The sequence below is a fragment of the Erpetoichthys calabaricus genome, chromosome 3 (genome assembly GCF_900747795.2).
Source record: "Erpetoichthys calabaricus chromosome 3, fErpCal1.3, whole genome shotgun sequence".
Lineage (NCBI taxonomy): Eukaryota > Metazoa > Chordata > Cladistia > Polypteriformes > Polypteridae > Erpetoichthys > Erpetoichthys calabaricus.
Genome location: NC_041396.2, coordinates 53,280,871 through 53,303,264, shown reverse-complemented (window position 1 = coordinate 53,303,264; position 22,394 = coordinate 53,280,871). Strand labels below are relative to the sequence as shown.

The following is a 22,394-nucleotide window of genomic DNA, read 5'->3' as shown; positions in this document are numbered from 1 at the left end:
TTCTGCCTCCCAGATCAAGGACTGGGATCAAATGCTGCATCCAGTCTTCTAGGCAGAGTTTCTATTTTCTCCCTGTGAGTTTTTAATTCACCAGGCACTCCAAGATTTGTCTAGGGTTGGTTGGTTAATTGGGATGAACACAAAGTTGTTTTTCATTTATCTTAATTAATTTCTAATTACTTTTTTGTGCATCCTTATATGCAATAGTCCTGTATTTAGTGAATGGTATAATCTATTCTTACATTTTGGCTTAAAGAGTTGTCACAGCACTCGGTCTGCAGAGGAACACTGTGCAAAAACAAAGTAGTTTGTACTATTGTACTGTATTTCTGAGGTGGCAATGATAAATTTCCCCTTGGGATTAATAAAGTATCTATCTATCTATCTAGATTGGTTTGTGGGTTTTGCAATATAAAGATCAATGTAATCAAGGAATGCCTAGCAAATGATCTAAGGATTTGTAAAGTATAGATATGTTTTATAATAGAATTTCAAAAGCAATTATATATATATATATATATATATATATATATATATATATATATATCACAGAACACAATGGAGAGCATTATTAAGAAATGGAAGAAAAATGACACCATAAGTACTCTGTAAAAATTAGAGTGTCACTTCCAAACTCAAAGCTATGAAAAATAAACAGATTCATCTACAGGAGGTAAAGCACAAGTACCTTGCAATTCAATTGACCTTGAACTCTTCTGCAAAGAACAGCTAGATAAAATTACAAAATCCATATGTGCCATGTTGATAGAAACCTATTAAAACAGATTTAGTATTGTACTGAAAGCAAACAGTGCTTCCATAAAGTACTAATTACCTAGGGCATTGAAAATTTTTATTTTTTAAAAGATCCATTTCTTCTTCACATAAAATAATTGGTTGCTATATCTTTAAGAGGTGAAAGGGCAGACTTGATTTATCTTGATTTTATTTACTCATTAATTTAATAATTTTTTATTGAATTTATCAAAAGCATGTAATGTTCCACACCATTATGTCAAACTTAACAAAAATAAATTCAACTCAACCCTCACTAATGTTATTGATAAAATGGTATTGATTAGATCCTGCCATATTTTTAAAAAGTTTTGAACAGATCCTCTAAATGAGAATTTTATTTTTTCCAGTTTCAAATAGTATTCAACATCAGTTACCCAGTGACTTAAAAGAGGCTGGCTAATATTCTTCCAGTCTACGTGCCAATAGTGAAGTAAAGGCAATTAGTCTGTTTGTCCTTCTTTACTTTAAGCCCATCTGGGAATACACCAAACACAGCTATTAATGGATTAGGAGCAATTATGACATCAAAGCTATCTGATAGGCATTTAAAAAGTTTTGTCCAGAATGAAGTTTATATGGTACATGCCCAAAACATGTGGCCTTGTGAGGCTGGAGCTCAACTGCAACGTTAGCAGGTTGGATCTTGCCCTGGAAACATTTTTGACAATTTTAAACGAGATAGATGTGCTTGATAAAAGATTTTAAGCTGAATAATTGTATGCTTTGTGCAAATGGAGCTAGAATGAATTCTGTGTATGGCTGCCTTCCACTCCTTTTCTGAAATGTTGAGTAAAAGATCCTTTTCCCACTGTACTCTGGGATCTTTAAAAGGAAGGGACTTTAAAATGTTTTTATATATTATAGAAATGCTATCTGAGTCTTCAAAACGGATCTTTGTTTACCAAAGTTTCTGATTTGGAGAAAGTGGAAAAGCTAAATTTGGAGCGTAATTGTTCGTGGAAAGCAATGACATTATTTATAAACAAATCTCTAAATGATTTAATCCCATATATTTTACAAACATTAAAAAACTGTGTAAGTTTGAAAGGGTGGAAAAAGGTGGTTATCATGTAGAGGTGCCACAGATAAAATATTGGTTCCATATTCTGAGTGAATGAAGGACAATTGGGTTGTTAGTATATTACCTTGTATTTACTGGCATACAAAGCAAGGAATATAAAGAAGTACTGTAGGATTTCACTTCTATTGCAGACCACGCTAGTGTGTGTTCATCTATTTGTGTCAATACCCAGTTTTTTATGGCTTGTGTATTTGCCTCCCAGTAATAAAACGGAAAATTAGGTAGAGCCATGCCATCTTCTGATTCAGATTCCAAATACATTAAGGTTTGATTGAATCTAATTTCTTAAAAAATTATTTGTTAATGTATATGGGGAAGTTTTGAAATAGAAACAGATGTTTAGGGAGGATATTCATTTTGATAGTGTTAATTCTCCCTGCTAAAGAAAGATGGAGGATAGACCATCTATATACGTCTTAAAGTTTTTCCATGCAGACAACAAAATTTGTTGAAAAAGAGTTTTATATTTACTTGTGATATTTAGCCCTAGGTATTTAAACTGATCTGCAATGATAAAAGGGAAGGTGTCCAATCTAATGTTGCTTGCTAGACAACTCAATAGAAAAAGCACACTTTTGTTCAAATTAATTTTGAGTCCAGATATCTTTTGAAATTCTACTAGTGCAGTTAGGGCTACAGTCACAGAATTTTGTGGGTCTGACATATACAGTACCATAATCATCCGCAAACAGTGATATTTTCCTTTCAAATCTTTCTCTGAAAATACACATTATATCTGATGCATTTCGACAGTGAACAGCCAATGGCTCAATGGCAACTGCAAAGAAAGAGCAGTGGTGACAAGGGGTATCCATGTCTAGAACTGCATTCTAGTTTGAAATACTGTTATTAATAAAAACTGAAGCTTCTGGACTGGTATACAGTAATTTGATCCATGGACATATGTTCGGGCCAAACCCAAATTTATGCAATGCGGTTAATAGGTAATCACATTGAACCATATCAAATGCTTTTTCTGCATTCAAAGATAATAAAATATCGGAGTGTTAGACTTTATGGGCGAATATATTACATTAAATAGGTTTCGAAGATTGGAAGCTAAGTGTCTACCTTTAATAAATCCAGTTTGATCTTGTGATATTACAGAAGGGAACACTTTCTCAATCCTTCCAGCTGGAACTTTGGAGAGTATACTAACATCATTACTCAAAAGTGAGAATGGTCTGTATGATGCACATTGTAATAAGTCCAAATTTCTTTAGGAAACCCAGTAATTAATTCTTGGCGAAAAGTTTGAGGTATAATTTTATTGTATCTGGCTTCTATAAATGTTTCTAATAAAAGGGAAGCTAATTTAATTGATTTTTTTTTATATAAAATTCAGCAGGGTAGCCATTAGGACCTGCTGCTTTCCCACTCTGAAGTGAGTTTATAGTGTCTAGTAATTCTAATAGTGTCAGCAATTTATCCAACTCCTCTGCACTGAGAGTATCTAGCTGTGGTATCTGTAATGTTTCCAAAACATTTTAGGTTATGTCTTGTATTCTTTAAACTGAGTAGAATATAAGGACTTGTAGTAGTCTCTAAATGTGTGCATTATATTTTTATGGTCAATGATTTTATGTCTGTCTGTGTTGGTGATTACTGAAATTGCATTGCGAACTTCCTGCTTGTGGATTTGTTGAGCTAAGATCTTATTAGCCTTCTCTCCGTGTTCATAGTAATGATGTTGCAATTTAATATCTTCATTTTAAACTTAAAAATGTTAACAAAACAAATTTCTGTAATATTATATAGACTTTTGATATTCATTATATATATTATGATGCATGTTGTAAATACCATAGATACCAAAGCAACTCAAACAAGTGCATAAAGCAGATGAATTCCACCTAAGCAGATGAACAGCATCTAAGCTCTGTTTGTTGCATTCTTTTAAACCTGCCTTTACTGGAGGAAATTTCACCATGAAGAAGTAAAATTATCAAACACACAAGGAAGTAATCCTACTATTTAATACAGTATAGCAAATGTTTTAAAATCTTCATCATACCTTCTGCTTGTGTTTCAATAACAGTGTTTGGCTCCTTGCTGACAGATGCATAAACAGGTCTAAGTATAAAAAAAGTTGTGTTAGTAATTATATTATGAAAACAAATTGACAATTATTTCACAAATACAAAATACATTGCTTGAAGTATTTGTATTTTAATTCTTTTTACCCTTATAAACATGCTCCCTTCTGGTCAAAATATTTAATGAAAATATTACACTTGAATATTATAGTTATTCTTTAAAAAAACAAATAAATATCTACTAAGATTTAAAATGGATATTATCTATTTAGACAAATCCATTAAATGTAATTTTCTAAACCATTTTATCCTGAACAGGTGTTGTTGAGGGTACTGGAGCCAATCCCAACTAACACAGGGACGATGGCAGGAACAAACCCTGGAACAGAAACCAGTCCATCACACAGTGAACACACACAGACACACACACCCCAATCACACACTAGGGTTAATCCACCTAACTTGCATGTCTGTGGGAGGAAACCAGAGTACCCAGAGGAAACCCACACAGACACATGGACCATTAAATGTGCCAAGGCAAATATTATTCTTGTGCTGTTTTAATTGTAAAAAGTAAACTGTAATGGCACAAGCTATTATATAAAAATAATGATTAATTACTGTGTGTTTTTGTTACATAACGAAGGACAAAGACATATGATTTAACTCCTTACTATGCATTTATTGCAGCAATACCTATTAATAACCTCACCTAAATGGCTCATGATACACTTCAATTAAGTGTTTTACCTTCTCCTTGACTGTCTATAAAATATACAGTAATGCACTTCTTTAATCTATGCTGACTCTTCACAGGTTACACACCCCTTAGGCCAGGTGTATACTTCATGCAACGCAACACGTGCTGCGCACGTGAGCCGGCCTTAGGACGAAGCGAATGCTTCAGGCCCACAGCTGGAGGGGTCCCACTGCGCCCAAGGTTTTTTTTTTTTCCTGTGATGCGACGCTGCTGCGGAGGGCCCAATGGAGCAACAGACTCCTTCACTCCAACCTCTATGACTAATTTTTTTATATATATAATTTACGGCAACATATTCCATCACTTAATTACTCCACATGGACATCTCCACTCGGCACTCCAATCTTCATTACGCTTCACTCAGGCCCGCGCACCTGTTGCCGCCTCCATGGCTCATCTGTGCCTCTGTCCTCAGTAGGCGGCCACTTACGCTTCAGTCAGGGCCGCTCCACTGCACTGCACTCTCGACAGAGCATAAAAGGGGCCCTTCTCTTCGTAAAAGCCATCACTTTCCTTCATATCAATATATTTCCATTTTGTTAGAAAGAATGTCTTGTAGATAGTAGTTAGGCCTTGCCGAATTTCCACTGTTTGAAATTATTGTATTCCAAATGTCTTCAGTTCCACTGCCAAAGAAATATAAATCAGGCGCTCAAAAACGTAAAGAAAAATCAGCGAAAGATTAATTCTTCGCTACCCAAAAAGGCGCTTTGCAACGCTTCCTAAGGAAAACGGTTAGCTCTAGCAGCAGCAGCGGCACTAGCACCAGGACTGAACTTCCATTAGTCGAAGATACCGCAATGCCGTCCAAGCCCCACAAACCTGTATCCGACTCCGAGGAGTCAGAAGCCAAAAAAAAAAGTGCTTGGCCTAGCTATTGACCTCCATGTGCTGCCTGGTGGAAACAGCAAAAGCTGGCTAAAAAATTAGCTTTATCTGTTAATGTATCGTCACTAAAGACATTTATGCGAGCCCACTCCGACCTCCATCACTCATACCCTTCACTCAGGGCCTTGTACAACAGTCTGCGCCGACAGCCTGCAAATTTGGCTCCTGTGAGTGTGTTACCGTTACGGTTGTCAGTGTCAAACGGAAATCGTCAAAAAGTGATGGTTGTAGATGCCAGGAAAACGCATTTCTGCAGCTCAGAATGCAGGAAATCGCTTGGCAGCCGGAGCTCTGCCCCGGACCCCCTAGCTGCAGGGGTCGAGTTTGCTTCGGGTCCGAAATTGTCTAGGGCCGGCTCTGCGCGCACCTGTGGATGCTAGTGCTATGCAAGTGTTGTACTGTTTATAATTGTGTGCGTAGTTTATGTAAATCTGGAAGATTTAACCAGGTGGCAGAGCGACAAATCATTATGGTAAGACCATGTTTGGCTTCCCTGTGTTGTGAATTGCCTGAAACATCCATTAAATTCCGAGGACAACTTGCCACACTATCTCTGAAAAGTATGAATGTTTAATGATTACATGCATCAATCCAGTGATGCGCCCATTCCAGCAAGCATCTGGCACGAGGCAGAAACAATCCCTATATGGGGCATCAACTCATCACAAAGTGAATACAAGCACACACACACTAGCATCATTTTAGCATCACCAAATCCCCAGACATTCATGTCCTTGGAAGGAAACCAGAGCACACTGTGGAAACCCACCAGGAAAACAAGCAACACCTGGGATGTGTCACCCTACTGTGAGGCAGCAGCACTGCCGCTCCGCCACCGTGTGTAATTATTAACAGTACTCATTATTTAAAGTTGACGATTTATCTGTAAAATGTAACATACATGCTTCAACACATTTCATCGTGAAAGTGATATCAGGTATAAATCTAAGGATGCTACATGTGCAGAGAGCTGGAATATCATAAATGTGCTCTGTGTGGCGATTGCCCCAGAAGCACGTAGCGATTAACAGCTGGGTCAGTTTTAAGATGACGTTGACAATGGTCTACTTCAATGATAAAATAAACTACGAGATCATAATGTGGACATTTTGAGATTTAAGCTCACAAAATAGACATTTTCACTGTGTCACTAACTTTTTTTTTTCTCTGTGGCTCAAACACGCTGCCGTACATTCTGCTGTTGTGAAGGTGAAAGAAAAAAAAAAAAAGACAGCACAGAAGATGGTATGTGAGACCTTTAAAATATATCGTGTCACAATGTTGGGGAATATGTGACACTTGAATATAAAAGCACCATGAATGCATTTGTATGTAAGCATTTTTGCTTCACCTCATCAAACCATTCATCAAACATCAAAGCACCCATGTCGATCCCATAGGATTCTCAAAGCAGCTTTCTGTCACATGTACAGTCAAGGCCAAATGTTTTGAGAATGACACAAGTATTGGTTGTGTACACCCGCCTCTTCAGGATTGACCACAAGTTCTCAATGGGATTAAGGTCTAGGGAGTTTCCTGGCCATAAACTTAATGTAATTGTCAATAAAATCCTTTGAAACTTATGAAATGCTTGTAATTATACTTCAGTATACCATTGAAACATCTGACAAAAAGATCTAAAAATACTGAAGCAACAAACTTTGTGAAAAGCAATACTTGTGTCATTTTCAAAACTTTTGGCCACGATAGACTCTGAGGTCACGTTACAACTTGATCACACTGCACCCCCCCCCGACTTTTTGCTGGTACTGCAACTTGTACACATGTCACATTAATTTCTGAGGACGTCTTCAGAGGACGCGTTAAATGAACGCTGGAACGCATGGCAGCTATGATGTGTGCACCTACATATTCTAAGAGTGAAGTATAAACCGGCCCTTACAGAGCTGCGTGTACAATTACTCTCTGATGTGAACCAGAATTAGAGCATCATCTTGATTTTAGAGTTGATGTTAACAAAACCTAAAATTTCGATAATGGTACATAGACTATCAATATCTGTTATATACACTATGATGCATGCTTTACGTACTGCATTTACCAAAAAAACTCCAAGCTTTGCAGGATGCTGCAAACTTTAAAGTAGTGGAAAATTTACAGAACCAGTGTCTGTTTGGAAGATGTGTGTGTACAAAAATAAAAAAATCTCCTGTTTAGACAGAGAATATAAAAATAATACTAGAGACCAAAAGTCAGTACACAAAACTCAAAAAATGTTCAGTCTGTCAGTGGTTGTCTGACCAATTATTTCAGTTTCCACTTTTCCACAAACATACTATACAAGCATGCAGCTTTATTGTAACATTCATAGACAATGGATGTTGCCTTGGACATAGGAAATATGAATAACATTTTTTATTATGATTATTACTATTATTATTATCATCATCACCATCATAATGCAAATGGCAATAATGTGCACCCATGCACATCCCAACAGGTTTAGAGAATGAAATAATTTTATGAGCGATATAGCACATTTGGGAGGTGACAAGACTTAAATAAATCCTAACAAAAATACAGTAGGCTCATGAAGGTGTTTCTCTTTGAAATGTTATGAAAAACTGTAAAAAGTACAACACATGGCTAGACTTACTCAATTTGTTGCTCACTTCCAGAAATTATTTTGACGTAAGATCTAGGAAACCAGCCCTTGGTACCTTGGAGCTGCCCTAGCCACCAATTCTCTTGCTGCTCAAGAACCGTGATGATATCATCTTTTGAAAAGTTTAAATGGTTTTCCTTCTTTGCTGTCCAAGAACATAATGCCTGCGCCTGACAAATACTGGCAACTTGATCCTAATGAAGGAAATAAATATATTAATTAATTCCAGAAAATTATAAAATATACCCAATTTATATTTTACATAGAAGTTGAAAATTCTGTAAAATGCTATTTGTATATATACTATTAGCAATGGACTTGTGTAACACGGTCCAAGCTTCCAAGAAACAGACTAACTGAACAGTCCACAGACTGCCACAATGGTTACTATGAAATTCTAAACTTTCTCCACAGATTACATTTTGGTGTTCAAAAATTAGGTGCTGAAAGTACATTAAAATATACAGCAAAAACGGCAGGCTGTGTGGTGTAGTGGTTAAGGCTTTGGATTTCAAACCCTGAGGCTGTAAGTTCAAATCCCACTACTGATTCCATGTGACTACGAACAAGTCACATGACCTGCCTGTGCTCCAACTGGAAAAACAAAAGAAATGTAACCAATTATATCATAAATGTTGTAAGTTACCTTGGATAAAGGCATTGGCCAAATAAGAAAATGTAAATGCAAAATATATCCTGAAATTCTGCAATGTTTAGTAAGCATACTGAGATAATAACTGTTTAAAGTGCAATAATCTATTACCAAATTAACAAATTTTTAACACTTAACTACTACATACCTGATTAAGCTCTGGGGAATTTGACACCGGTGCCACTGCTGGAGTAAAGGCAGAATTTTGCCGCATGTTTCCACTTAATGTTGCTGTGTGATTACTCATTTCGAAATCAGTATCACTTTTTGTTCTACCTGGTGATGTCAGGCTATGAAAAAGAAGTTATATTTTACGTGAAATAAGAACAAGCATTTAGGACATGTCTCCAAGAAAAATAACTTAATTATTTCTCTCTAGCAAAATCTAGCAGATGTAGTCTGGAAATATTGAAAAATGGGTCTAGCTGTCCATTCTGTATGGCTGTTGACTACTAGCAACTACTAGTAGTACACAGATATATATATATATATATATATATATATATATGTATATACACACACACACACACACACACACACACACACACATATATATACAGTAATCCCTCCTCCATCGCGGGGTTGCGTTCCAGAGCCACCCGCGAAATAAGAAAATCCGCGAAGTAGAAACCATATGTTTATATGGTTATTTTTATATTGTCATGCTTGGGTCACAGATTTGCACAGAAACACAGGAGGTTGTAGAGAGACAGGAACGTTATTCAAACACTGCAAACAAACATTTGTCTCTTTTTCAAAAGTTTAAACTGTGCTCCATGACAAGACAGAGATGACAGTTCTGTCTCACAATTAAAAGAATGCAAACATATCTTCCTCTTCAAAGGAAACAGAGAGGAAAGCAAACAAATCAATAGGGCTGTTTGTGCCGCGGTGCTTCGCATACTTAAAAGACAAAGCTGTTGAAGGCAGCAGCTCACACCCCCTCCGACAGGAGCAGGGAGAGAGAGAGACAGAGAAAAACAAAGTCAAAAATCAATACGTGCCCTTTGAGCTTTTAAGTATGCGAAGCACCGTGCAGCATGTCGCTTCACTAAGCAGCTGCACAGAAGGTTGCAACGTGAAGATAATCTTTCAGCATTTTTAGATGAGCGTCCGTATCGTCTAGGTGTGCGAACAGCTCCCCTGCTCACACCCCCTACGTCAGGATCAGAGAAAGGCAGCGCAAGAGAGAGAGAGAGAGAGAGAGAGAAAGTAAGTTAGGTTTCTTCTCAGCCATCTGCTAATAGCGTCCCTTGTATGAAATCAACTGGGCAAACCAACTGAGTAAGCATGTACCAGAAATTAAAAGACCCATTGTCCTCAGAAATCCGCGAACCAGCAAAAAATCCGCGATATATATTTAAATATGCTTACATATAAAATCTGCGATAGAGTGAACCCGCGAAAGGTGAAGCGATATAGCGAGGGATCACTGTACACACATGCATATATTATATATATATATATATATATATATATATATATATATATATATATATATATATATATTTGCAGCTGGAGATCCACAAAGGGAGAAAAAATGAATCACGTATCATAAAGTAGTTTTTATTCCTGAGCTTTCAACCCCTACCAGGGGTCTTCATCAGAGGATAATGCTTAGACTTATAAGAATATAGCAACACATTAAGTGGGGGGGTGGGGGGGGATGTGACTAAGTCAGTATGATCAAGGGGTTTGTATAGTTTATTTATTATGTACATGTTCTTCTTAAGTTAGCATATGCTGGATTTATGTCCAAGTGTCTGTTGATGGCGTTTTCATTTGATAGCCAAGACTCGGCCAACTCTCTGATGATACATACTTTATGATACGTGATTCATTTTTTCTCCCTTTGTGGATCTCCAGCTGCAAATATGCAAACCGTATCACAGACCTTCTCTTCCATATTATATATATATATATATATATATATATATATATATATATATATATATATATATATATATATATATATATATATATATATATATATATTTATATATATAAACACACACACATATATCAGTTGTAAGTATTCAGAAAACTACCCAAACCCTTGCAGCTTTATTGTTGCTTTTCATCCACCAGAACAGGTGCTTTTACTATGGTGAGATATGCCTCTATGAAAGTGGTGATAACTGGGTTTAACAATTTTCTTCTTGACTTGTCAGTATGAAATTCCCTTTATTTCAAAGGCCATCTAATTTCTAGTTAATTTCAAAGGGTTTCAGCAAAGCAATGAAAGTAGTCTCTTATAATTGGCTTACTCACATTATAAGTCAGCATCTATATTTGAGGATCTTGTAACAACTTATATGCTTTATCCAGCAATCCATCAGTTTTGTTTACATGCAGAATATGTATACATGCATTCACAAACAACTATAAATAAGTTCATCATAAGTTTACTTAAAATTTACCTACTCCTGTTTGAAAATGATAAACTGTAACCAACACATGCTTAATCTACAAAATACATTCTCCAGCCATCACTCCAATAATTTCGTGAACCCACTCACTCCAATATGAAGCTGAGGTACTGTCTGAGCCTATCCAGGCAGCCCTAAGTGCAATTTAAGAATAAACTTTGGACAGAGTGCCAGTCCACCATAGTGTATAATATAAAGGCCCAGTTTAGATTAGCCTATTAACAAAATTTACATGTCTGCAGATGTGGGAGGAAACCAGCAAGGGAATACCTAGAGAAGGAACATGTTAATTGCACACAAACAAGGAATATGTCAGGTCCAGAAATCAAACCCAGTCTCCTGCAACAATGACGTAATAGCGCTATACCACAGCAATACACATATCTAACCTACAATACAAGTTAAAAGTCAGTTTGCAATTAAATTACAAATTCAATAAATAATGTTAATAATTTGTTAAAGTATTAAAACATTGAAAAATACATACCTAGGTGAAAATGAGGTAGATGATATTGATAAAGTAGGAGGAAGTAAAGCTTTTTTAGAGACGTTATCCTCAGCTATTTTCTCCACATAATTTGCTGGAAACCACCCTGCACGACCTTGTAAACTTCCATAAAACCACCCTGTTTCTTCTAAACTTGCTTCATTAATCTAAAAGTTTAATTAAGTACAATTAGTTATAATATATTCTCATTTGTTGTGATACAACTTTTATGGCTAGCCTGTGTTCTAAAAATGAATAGCCAGTTGTGAAAGAAATCTATAGAAACATTAATAGATGCTCACAATCTGAACTGCAACGCCATTCATTTTGGTGAGAGGATAGATTCACTTGGGCATAGGACAGGAGAGCAGGAGTGGAATTTGCCCAGGAATCATCAGATAGCTATGATTTTCATGTTTACACCCGTGCCAAATAATCCTATATCAATGTGTTTTAGCAGGAAGCAAAGAACAGAGCACAATGGCCAGATCTATGGAAATAATGTGAGAAAGCAATTTTGCTAAGTATTTGTAAATGATAAAGCAAGTTCTCAGACATGTATGATCAGGTCAAAACGTGCACAGTTAGGCCCAGTAAGACAACGTGGTTTTGTTTCCTCTTTTGTTGACTTTTTCAATTTACCTCCCTTGTTGATTCTTACCTATTTTTTAAATATCTAGAGCAAAAATTATGTTTTTTGGCAGACATGTCATTTTTTCATAGTTATAATGGTCCCAAGTACAATAATGTGCTTTAGTTTTTTTTTATTTTAACAATAGACAGACAAATAACCTGGATTAAAAATGGAAGTCCTACCTCTATTATATCACCAGCACTGAAAGAGAGTTCATCCTCATTTCTTGCTTCAAAAGGGTAAAGTGCTCTGTAGGGGACTAAAGTCCCTGATTTCATTGGGCCTGATGGGCCTGTCTTGAAACCTGAACATATTTAAGAAAAGGTTAAAAATCACTAATAAAAATGTATCCATTTATTTAAAATATACAAATATAGTATATATGCTGAAATGTTATGAATTCTAAGAGCTTTATATGCCTAACTGAAATGAGTAACAATAAACTGACATTAGGCAACTTTAACTATTTACACCTCACAATTTAGACATCATACATATGCCCTTACTTGTTTAAACTGTATCTTGCAAATAGTTACTTCAAGAGCACTGAAGTGAGAAAGGGGTCATGGGAAACTTGTAGAACACAATAAGAATTCACCCAGAAAGGCAGACGACAGTAAAGTACATTAGGCAGCAGCCACTTAAAACAGAATCCGTATCTCTAAAGTAAAGCTACAGCTGGTACATAGAAAGGAGCCTTGGATTTTCAGAGGGCTTTCTCCTCTCTAACTGTAATATCTAGGTTGGGTTTAAATGGTAATCCTGTCAGTGGCCCAAAGAGTTTAGCAATGGAAGACGAGGCAAAAAGTCTAACCAGTCAAAAATTTGATAAAGAAAGTTTTGTGGTGGGTGGAAGAGTTTATATAGTGGACAATTGAGAGTGCAATATAACCCAACAAAGACCACAGGCTGTGTAGGTAGGCTAAGCTGGAAAGTTTTTCTTCCTCTTCTATTTTATACTTGGTAATCTCATTCAAATATATGTACTATATAGTTCAATAAGCAACTCTTTTTGATACTTCTGACCTTTTTGGGACTATTTCTTCCATGTAAGGAGGGCACAGAAGTGTTGCCCATTACAATAATCAGATATGTAATAAGTGAAGAACATACAAGATTCATGATACATTTTTTGGCCAAAATATGGTACTGTGAGGTTTACTGTGGCAGCCATTTAGAAAATCATAGCTAAAACAAGAGTGTCTTAATAAAAGTCAGCAACACACAAGACACTTTTAAATGTGTGAAGACTATAAAATGAACAGTGTCAGATCGGGTGTGAATGTATACTGGTGCTGTTTTTAGAGTCAGACGGGGGGGGGGGGGGGGGGGGGGTGTCAGCGCAAGGGACAGCGTGAACGTGACTAAGAGAATGAAACTAAAAATAGCTAAGATTTTAGGAATACCATACATTTATGGCTGATCTCACGCTGTTCGTTTTCAAATAATATTGCATTAGTGTGATGATGTTTTCTGATTGGTACAATTCAGAGTCATAAAATGATTTCTTCAAAATGCCACATATATTTGTCTCTTTCTTTTTTGCCCAGTGCTGCGTTGACATCGTGCACCAGAAGGCGTGAGCTTATTAAGTGTGAGCAGGAACATGCAGCTGCCCGGTTGCTTGTGCTATAACATGCTTGACTTGGCGGTGATTAACGCACATGTACTGTACAAGGCATGCACGGGGACCACTGAGAAAAGAAGAGTGTTCCTTGCTCACCATGCAGAGGAACTTCGTGGTTGCTTCTTACAATAAAACACAATGGAGAAAGCAAAAGAGGAAGCAACATCGACAAGCTTCTGTTCCAAGACAGCCGTTCCCCCCAGCCTCTTCAGTGTAATAGTAACCACAGCACAGAGAGAAGTGTGTACATTGCAACAGGTACACATGTCGTAAAATAGAAAGGACGGTCCTTGGGTGTGTAGGAACTGTTAACAATTGAATCTGACGATTGCATATAGCGCGGAACTGACCTCTCTGTACTATTCTTTCCTCTGCATGTCCTGGAGTACAAAAGAAACAGCACCGTGCACCACAATGTGGAGACTACATGGGCAAGATCGAAAAAGAAAAAAAAAAAAAAACACGCTCACTGATTACAAGCACAGGAAGGCATGCAAATGAATATGAATAATTTTGCATCAGTGCCACAATGTTTTCCGAAATGTACTATACAGGTCATAAAATGAGTTATTCCAAATATCATATATACCTATGTCTCTGCGTTTTTGTCAGTGCGGCTTTAACATCATGGACCATAAGGTGCATACTAATTCAGCGTGAGCAGGAACACTCAATAAAACTGAATAAAAAAAAAAATTCAAGTGACAGTGAGATACAAAGAAGGCAGATTCACCAGTGTTTGTGTGTCAGCTTTTATCCCTTCAGATCAAAGAATTTCCAGTTCCATTGTCTCAAAGCATCACTCACATCTAAAAGTTATTCCCAGTTTCAGATAAAAAGTAACCGCATCTGATCTGGGTCATTGGGTGGGTGTTGTATCGTGATTGTGACAGAGAATAAAAGTGAAAAGAAAAAAAAAAAAAATGCTAACTTTTACAAGTACAATAAATTTACACCGGCTGTTACAGGAACAAATCAAATGTATGTTTTTATTGTATAATATTAACAATAACAGCAGCTCACTACTCAAAATGGATCATAAGTCGGCAGTTCTAACCACAGCACCACGGAAGCTGTCGTATTACACTTGCATTTTGTGACAGTGTTTATTTGATATTTGGCCAACAGCCTTCACACATTATACAGTTCATGTCTACATTTTGTCATTTATTACTAAAACATGAAAAATGTTTCTGTTTTAACGATGGATGTGTTTACATAGATTGCTGTAGACACAAAACACACATCAAATTATTTCCCCTTACAATTCTGGGTAGCTCACTCCCAGATGATCAATCAAGGCAAGAACTGGGAGAACTTCTTGCCCGTTCTGTTGCGGTGGGGGGATGGTATAGCAGGCTGCTTGCTGCTTGGGCTAATCGCTCCATTTAGAAGACATAAGATGCTGATGGAGAGGTGCGAAGGGATTTAAGGTGGGCCGGCTTTACGAGTTTTTTCGTTGGCTCTGGTAATTCTAATGTTAAATACTTAATTTGACATCCAATACAAACTTTCAGAAAAGGAAGGCATCAATAACCCTGTAATATATCATTTTAGCTTTAAAGCCCTTATTCTTAAAGATAACATTACATTCTCAAATCTGTCACTATTCTTTACAAAAAGAAACATGGACCTTCAGTGGAGAAATTTAGAACCAGGAAATTACCAAGCAAATCTAGATGTAGTGCAGAACTGCAATATTAATTTATGACATGTATGACATTTTCACAGCAGAGGACCAGCACAATGGTTTAATTCTGCTCCCTAGCAATGAAATATTCACTTACGTCATAATATGTGTTATTGTGCCTCTTAAAGTCCAGTCACCTTAAACCATTTTTCCAAGTATTTTCAGACTCAGTTTCAATTACTTAAGCCATTCAGTGCTCTCATGTGGCCATTAGTTGTGTAGTCTACAACTCGCCACTACAAAATCTAACAGGTTTCATTTCATCTTAGGTTGTAAAGACAGGCTACCACCACTATACCACCAAATATTTTTGAAAGATTTAACTCAACCAAAACAAAACATCACTAATTAAGAAAACAATCTTCTACTAATTAAAACTCAGTTTTGCCCAAAACCTCAAAAGTCAGAAAGAATTGCAAGGGTAAATTAGCTTGTCGCTTGCATGAACTGAAGCTATTTAAACTTTTTTTATACAAACCTTCATTCATTTTCCTTTCATTTACGCTTTCCATTTTAAGTACAGATGATAGTTCTTTGTGGGTACTATTCTTCAAGTTGCTTAGTTTTTCCAAACCTGGCTGATCACTCAGTGCTTCTTGCCAGTTTTTATGTTCATCAGAATTAATGTTCTCATTCTTCCAGCTTCTCCTCTCTGTTTGCCTTTTAAGTTGATTCTGTTTGTTTTTCTCTTCATCTGCTTTTCTTTTTAATTCTTCTTGTTCTCTGAGCTTTTTGGCTTCTAAAGCTTTGCGCTCTCTTTCAGCCATTTCTTCAGCTTCCTTCTTTCTGGCTTCAGCTTCTAGTCTCTCCTCCAAGCGTATTTTCTGGACACGCTCTTCTTGAATTTTCTTGTGTTTTTCTTCCTCTTCTTGTTTCAGCTTTTCTCTCCAAAGAATCTCTTTTTCTTGTTTGGCTTTTCTGCAACAGATAAAAATGCTGATAAAATACCTACAAATGGCAATACTGTTATTATGATACATGGATACACTTAATAAATCTTACATCCATATAACTGTACATCAGTTCCCTAGACCAGCTCAATTTTGTGGTCACAGAGGTCCAGAGTCTACCCTGGCAGCACTGAGCAAAAGACATTTGCAAATTCAGGGGCAAACTCATATGTATACCCAAACTCTCACTTACAAAAATCTAATTATACAATTAATGTTCATGCTTTTTGGGATATTTTCAGAATAAAATGTTACAATTTCTTAAAATGAATGGATTCACTGTAGTTTTACCAGTAGCTCCTACATCTCTTTACAAGTTGCTTTAAACACAGTCAGGTTTTAGATAAGCATCAGCACCTCAGTGCTCATTTGCTCAACATTTTCATGTTCAACACATGCAGTTAACAATACGCATGATTAGTTATATATTTTAAAGTATTAAGCACAAAATAATTTTGTTTTATTTAAAAAGTCTATCTTGTTTCACATAAGACCACTACATATTCCTTAAACTTTTTATTGAGGTAAAAAACATGCTTTCTCATAGAAAATAATAAAAGACTTACACCTTTGCATTTCATTTCAGAGGTATGGTAACATACAAAGAATTTCATGCTTGAGCTAAGTAAAGCTGCTAAATGTCAAATACCAAGATGAGCTAGAAGACCATTATAGTAGCACCTGTGATGCAGGAAGGCATACAGATGTTGAAGGAATATAAAACTAAAGTCTACTCTAGGGCTATCAAATTACACTAAACAAAAGGATGGGATATTAAAAAATGTAATATTTGAATATATTCAAACTTTGTAGGGTTTAAAATAGTAGCTACCAAATGTACAGTGTGTATTTAACTGCTTTTTTATTTATAATATTAATATTTTTACCTTTGCAAATCATGAAATACTTGTCATTATCATTGTTACTTAAAAGATGTATGTGAAAACAAACTCAAACAAATGGGACACTGAAAAACGCAGCCCTTAAAAACAGAATACTCTACGTGCACAACAACAACATTTACTTATATAGCACATTTTCATACAAATAATGTAGCTCAACATGCTTTTCATAATAAAGAAAAGAGAAATAAAAGACAAAGTAAGAATTAGAATAAGACAACACTAATTAACATAGAATAAGAGTAAGGTCCGGTGGCCAGGGAGGACAGAAAAAACAAAAAAAACTCCAGATGGCTGGAGAGAAAAAATAAAATCTGCAGGGGTTCCAGGCCATGAGACTGCCCAGCCCCCTCTGGGCATTCTACCTAACATAAATGAAACAGTCCACTTTGTATGAAACAGTCCACTTTGTATTTAGGGTTCTCATGGAAGGACTTGATGATGATGGTCATGTAGACTTCTGGCTTTTAATCCATCAATGTAGGAACATCACGGTGCTTTGATTAGGTGACATGACCAAAGAGAGCAAAATAGGACACATTTAATAATTCATGTAATGCCAATAAGAAACCATGACAGAATCGCTAAAGATTGCTCAAATACATTAAATGCACTTGTTAACATTTTTGTCCCCTGCTATGCTTCTTTTGCAGATAGAGGGCAGAAAGTATTGTGTAACTGTACACATCCTCTTTAATACACACTGAGGAACTGCCTGTTTTAATGTGTTTCACAAATAAAAGAATTAAATGTACTACATATTCTAGTGTAATGAAAAAAGTTGAATATGCTGAAATAAAAAAATTAGTCATAGATGTGATTCAAGAACTGAGAAACATAACTTTTACATTTAACCTTTATTCCCATTTTCCTATTATATTTTCTTTAAACTATGATTTTCTGTTACCTGATTGCATCTTCCTCTTCCCTTTTTTTTAAAACCTCTTCCTCTTTCCTTCTTTCCAATTCTCGCAGCTTTTCTTCTTTGGTTTTATAAAGCTGTTCAAGGGCCTGCTGTTGCTTTGTTTGACACTGTCGCAGTTCCTGTAACGACGATAGTTTTCGTATTAACTTCACTTCCATATATTGCAATTTGTATGCATATTTTATAACTTTTCTAAATCAAACCCTAGTCACATTCAATGTCACTCAAAATTGAACAATTTTAAAATGACTTCTGAAGTTTCTGAACCCTTGTTTTGCCCACAAGGTTAAATAGTTTACATAATTTCAGAAGCAGGACACTTAACTTCTTTACAGATCCATTCCAATACAAATATGACTTAGATCTGTTTAACTGTCATAAAAACTGCTAATAAGTAGTCAGGAAACATCTGAAGAATGGTGACTTGGTAGAATGAATCTCATTAGCCACAAACAGTGTTTTATCCAAGATGACTTTAAATACAATTGAACAACTCACTTGCTCTGATATAACCCTGAACCTTTACTTGGTTGTGAAAAAACTGGAATCCTGGAGACACAGACAGCTAAGTTAAGATTTATTGATATCTTCAATGTTGAACTGTATTCCATCTTACCCAAAACAGCTTTTTACATACAGTCTTGAGCCATTATCATCTTCGGCAGTCTTCACCATTTTCACTGGTTTTTGGAATGAAAGACACATTCTTCACTGTTGCCCATATTCACTCATGTAACAAGATATATAGGGTAAACTTCCCATGAACAGAAACCACTGTTTGGACATCAGATGCAAATTTTCACAAAGTACTACAGGACAATTCACATCGCAAGAAAACCAAGGTACATCAAAACAAAAAGAGGTTTTGGTGATGAGTCACACTCTCTATGTAGAATTGGGGGAAGAGGATGATTGAGGTAGCAAGTAACACAGCATAAAAAATGGCAAAAAAGGATATACATTTCTATTAATTCTCCTGTTGGCTGATTAAGGAAAAAAAAAGTAAATCTTTGTTCCAAACGAAGTGTATGACACTGTGAGACGTCTCTCAGCATTTCTGCCATGTAAGTGTTATAGATGTAACCATAATTAACACTGTAATCTGAACGTATCAACAAGACACAAGAAGGAGATCAATACTGTGCATACAGTATTTTACTGTGGAATGAAGTTTTGATTTTATCACTGAGGCAGAACTACAGCCAACTACAAATCCTTAGATTAGCAATTAATTAATATATTATTAATAAAATTAGCAAAACTACAGAGTGTAAAAGTAGGTACATCTGTCCAATTATGTTTTTAGTCTGTATAAGTACCTACATTAATTTATTCTAGTCATCGTTAAGAGATTGGTATACGTCATGAAGGTTAAGTATATTTATAATCTAATTTGAATATTTAATATTATTTCCTTTGCACATTGTTAGACTGAATTTAGAGAGTCACGTGTTGCCATTTAGTCTATATAACTGAAAAGGTTTGGATGAGCATACTCCAATGCACATCACCCAGTTTATTTGTGCACGTTTTGTCAGAAGGACGTTAAGATTTAGCTCAAAATGTATTAACAGAATTTAATACCTTAGACATGCATTAGTAACCATTTTATAAGTGAAAGAAAGTTCTCCAATAGATCTTTATAAACTGATAATCTGAAAAAAGACCAATTCAGTGGAGTCTGATTAATTTTGAAATTAATTCTTCGTATATTATTTTATTACCTTCTGGGAAACATCCTTTCATGACAGCTGCTATTACTGCACAAGCTGTTGTTTTGCTCTGTTTCAGTTTCTTGCTTAGCAGCTCATGTCATGTGTAAGGTTTCTTTTCTTTTATTCACAATTTCTAAAAAAAAAAAAACCAGCTGTCTATATTATGATGTTATTATCTATTGCAAACGCAAGAAATAAAAACAGTGCTGTTAACAAATGTGACTGATCTTCACCTTTGCTTGTGATGTCCATTGCCATTCAGCATTTAGGTATGGATAATCTAAGCCTTCTGAAAAGGAGGGGTGCTGGGTTTGAGTACAGCACATCATATCGATTATGTTAAAGCTGACTTTGCCAACTGTATCAGCTCCCATAATAACTCAAGAATTGGTCCACTCATTCCAAAGGACACTATTTACAGAATAAATCCTAAAAAAACAGTAGTCTGGGCTAATATCTCCTCTACTAAGGTAGCTTCACTGGTGATGGTCATCAACACCACAACAGAAATAACAGTTATGTTCAATGATTTACTCTGTTCTTCAAGAATAATCTCAGGCCAGTCAACAGAGACACAGACTGACAATTTCTTTACTTGATTGTTATATATTACTAGAAAATACATTTGCATTTCCACACATTACACGTGATAGAAATCTGTTTATGACCAACTCGAATGTGGTCTGTGTGTTTCATCACCAACACATTTACAGTAACCAATTTTTTGCCCATTGATCATGATACATGCAATAATGTCGGTATAAACAAAGATAATTTGCTTTAGGAACAAATTCTCACATGTGTCCAGAATGTGACAGGTGTAAATTAAAGTATTTTGCTATTGCAACAAACTCTTTCCTGTGTATTTTAATTTTATGTTTTAACCAGGGCACTCTTTACAGGTGGTCTTCCTAATATCCCAAGGTGTAATGCACTAGGCTTCACAAAAGTGCTCCATATCTGAAAGTTTTTCTTTCTTTATTTTGTCTATGTCCATGTTATTAGTTTGATTTTTGTTCACCCTTATTTCACCGTTATCTTGATAAAGATTTTGGATACATACTCGTACAGTACATTGACTTTTCTTTCTGTTTCTTCCTTTACAAGGGGGCTTCGCCCCCTGCTCGCTTTGCTCGCCTACCCCCGGAGTTTTGAACCCGTGCCCGCTGGGCAGCCGTAGTTTCAGACGCGCGTTGTAGGAGCTTGCGTTGTTTTGAATCCGTGCTTGCCCTGCTTCTGCGGTTTGAGACGCGCGTTGTAGGCGTATATCCGTCAGTCGAGCTCGTTCGGTTTGAACCCGTGCCTGCTTTGCCTCCGCAGTTTCAGACGGTGGGTCGCGTTCGGCGTTTTGTATGATCCCAAGCAGCACATTATTCCTAACTTCACTCCACAGTAGTGCCACGCACAATATGGCGGCAACGCCTGCGCCTTCCGTATTATGTTGGGTTTTACCATGCTGTGTAGGCGCCTTTGCCTTTCGTACTTTCCCGCGCGCGATGTAGGCGCCTGCACCTTCCGGGTCTGCCTCCGCTGTGTGGTGTGGACGTTTAACTGTCGTTTTTTCTGCTTTTATATTCTGTATCTCGGTGTGCATGTGTTTCGTGCCTAGGTTTTTTTGAAGCTGTTGCATTCCAGTTTTCATCACATGTAACCTGCTCTCCATGTGTTTGGCCCCGTTTTTTAACCTCTTTATGACATTTTACTTTGTTTCCTACTCTGTCTTTTATTTCTGACCTCGCTTTATCCTGCTTGCGGCATGTCAGACGGTTCGTAGTCTCTCCCGTTTCGCTCTGGGGCGGGGGGGCTTTGTGTGGCGCCTGCACACTATGTCTCCTGCGTCCACGGGCAGGTCCCTGCGTCCATATCCGGTTTACCATTCTCGGTTAGTAATATGGATTTTTAAGCACAGTGGACTGCCATTAGGAATAGTTTAAGAATCATTTCTGTGCCCATTATAAATCCTCACAATAACGAAACAAAATACTCAGAGGTTGCTGGCCGATTGTTAAACTGGTCAGCATATACTTTACAATCTTAGCATTTCTTGAAGTGCAAATTTAATAAATGCATATTATGCCTGTTTTATATTATTATTATTCTATCATAGTATTAATGTGAACAGTCTGTGAAATTAGTGAAAATTATACAAGACCCCCAGTCATACAATGCAGTCATCATGTGTGTTCCTTTTAAT

General features: G+C 36.4%; 2 protein-coding genes across 5 annotated transcripts in view; one reads left to right on the top strand and one right to left on the bottom strand.

Annotated features, from left to right (window-relative positions):
• Positions 1-22,394, bottom strand: part of LOC114648035 (intersectin-2-like) — a 277,957-nt gene that overhangs the window by 78,391 nt on the left and 177,172 nt on the right. For all 4 annotated transcript variants that reach the window (XM_051925602.1, XM_028796817.2, XM_051925601.1 and 1 more), the window contains 7 exons: positions 18,468-18,604; positions 16,187-16,626; positions 12,574-12,695; positions 11,758-11,924; positions 8,990-9,131; positions 8,181-8,383; positions 3,894-3,952 (listed from right to left, as the gene is read on the bottom strand). In XM_051925602.1, coding sequence (XP_051781562.1) covers positions 3,894-3,952; positions 8,181-8,383; positions 8,990-9,131; positions 11,758-11,924; positions 12,574-12,695; positions 16,187-16,626; positions 18,468-18,604 — 1,270 coding nt within the window. The remainder of the gene's footprint in view (positions 1-3,893; positions 3,953-8,180; positions 8,384-8,989; positions 9,132-11,757; positions 11,925-12,573; positions 12,696-16,186; positions 16,627-18,467; positions 18,605-22,394) is intronic.
• fam228a (family with sequence similarity 228 member A) overlaps positions 1-22,394 on the top strand; it is a 218,345-nt gene that overhangs the window by 102,298 nt on the left and 93,653 nt on the right. The window lies entirely within an intron of this gene.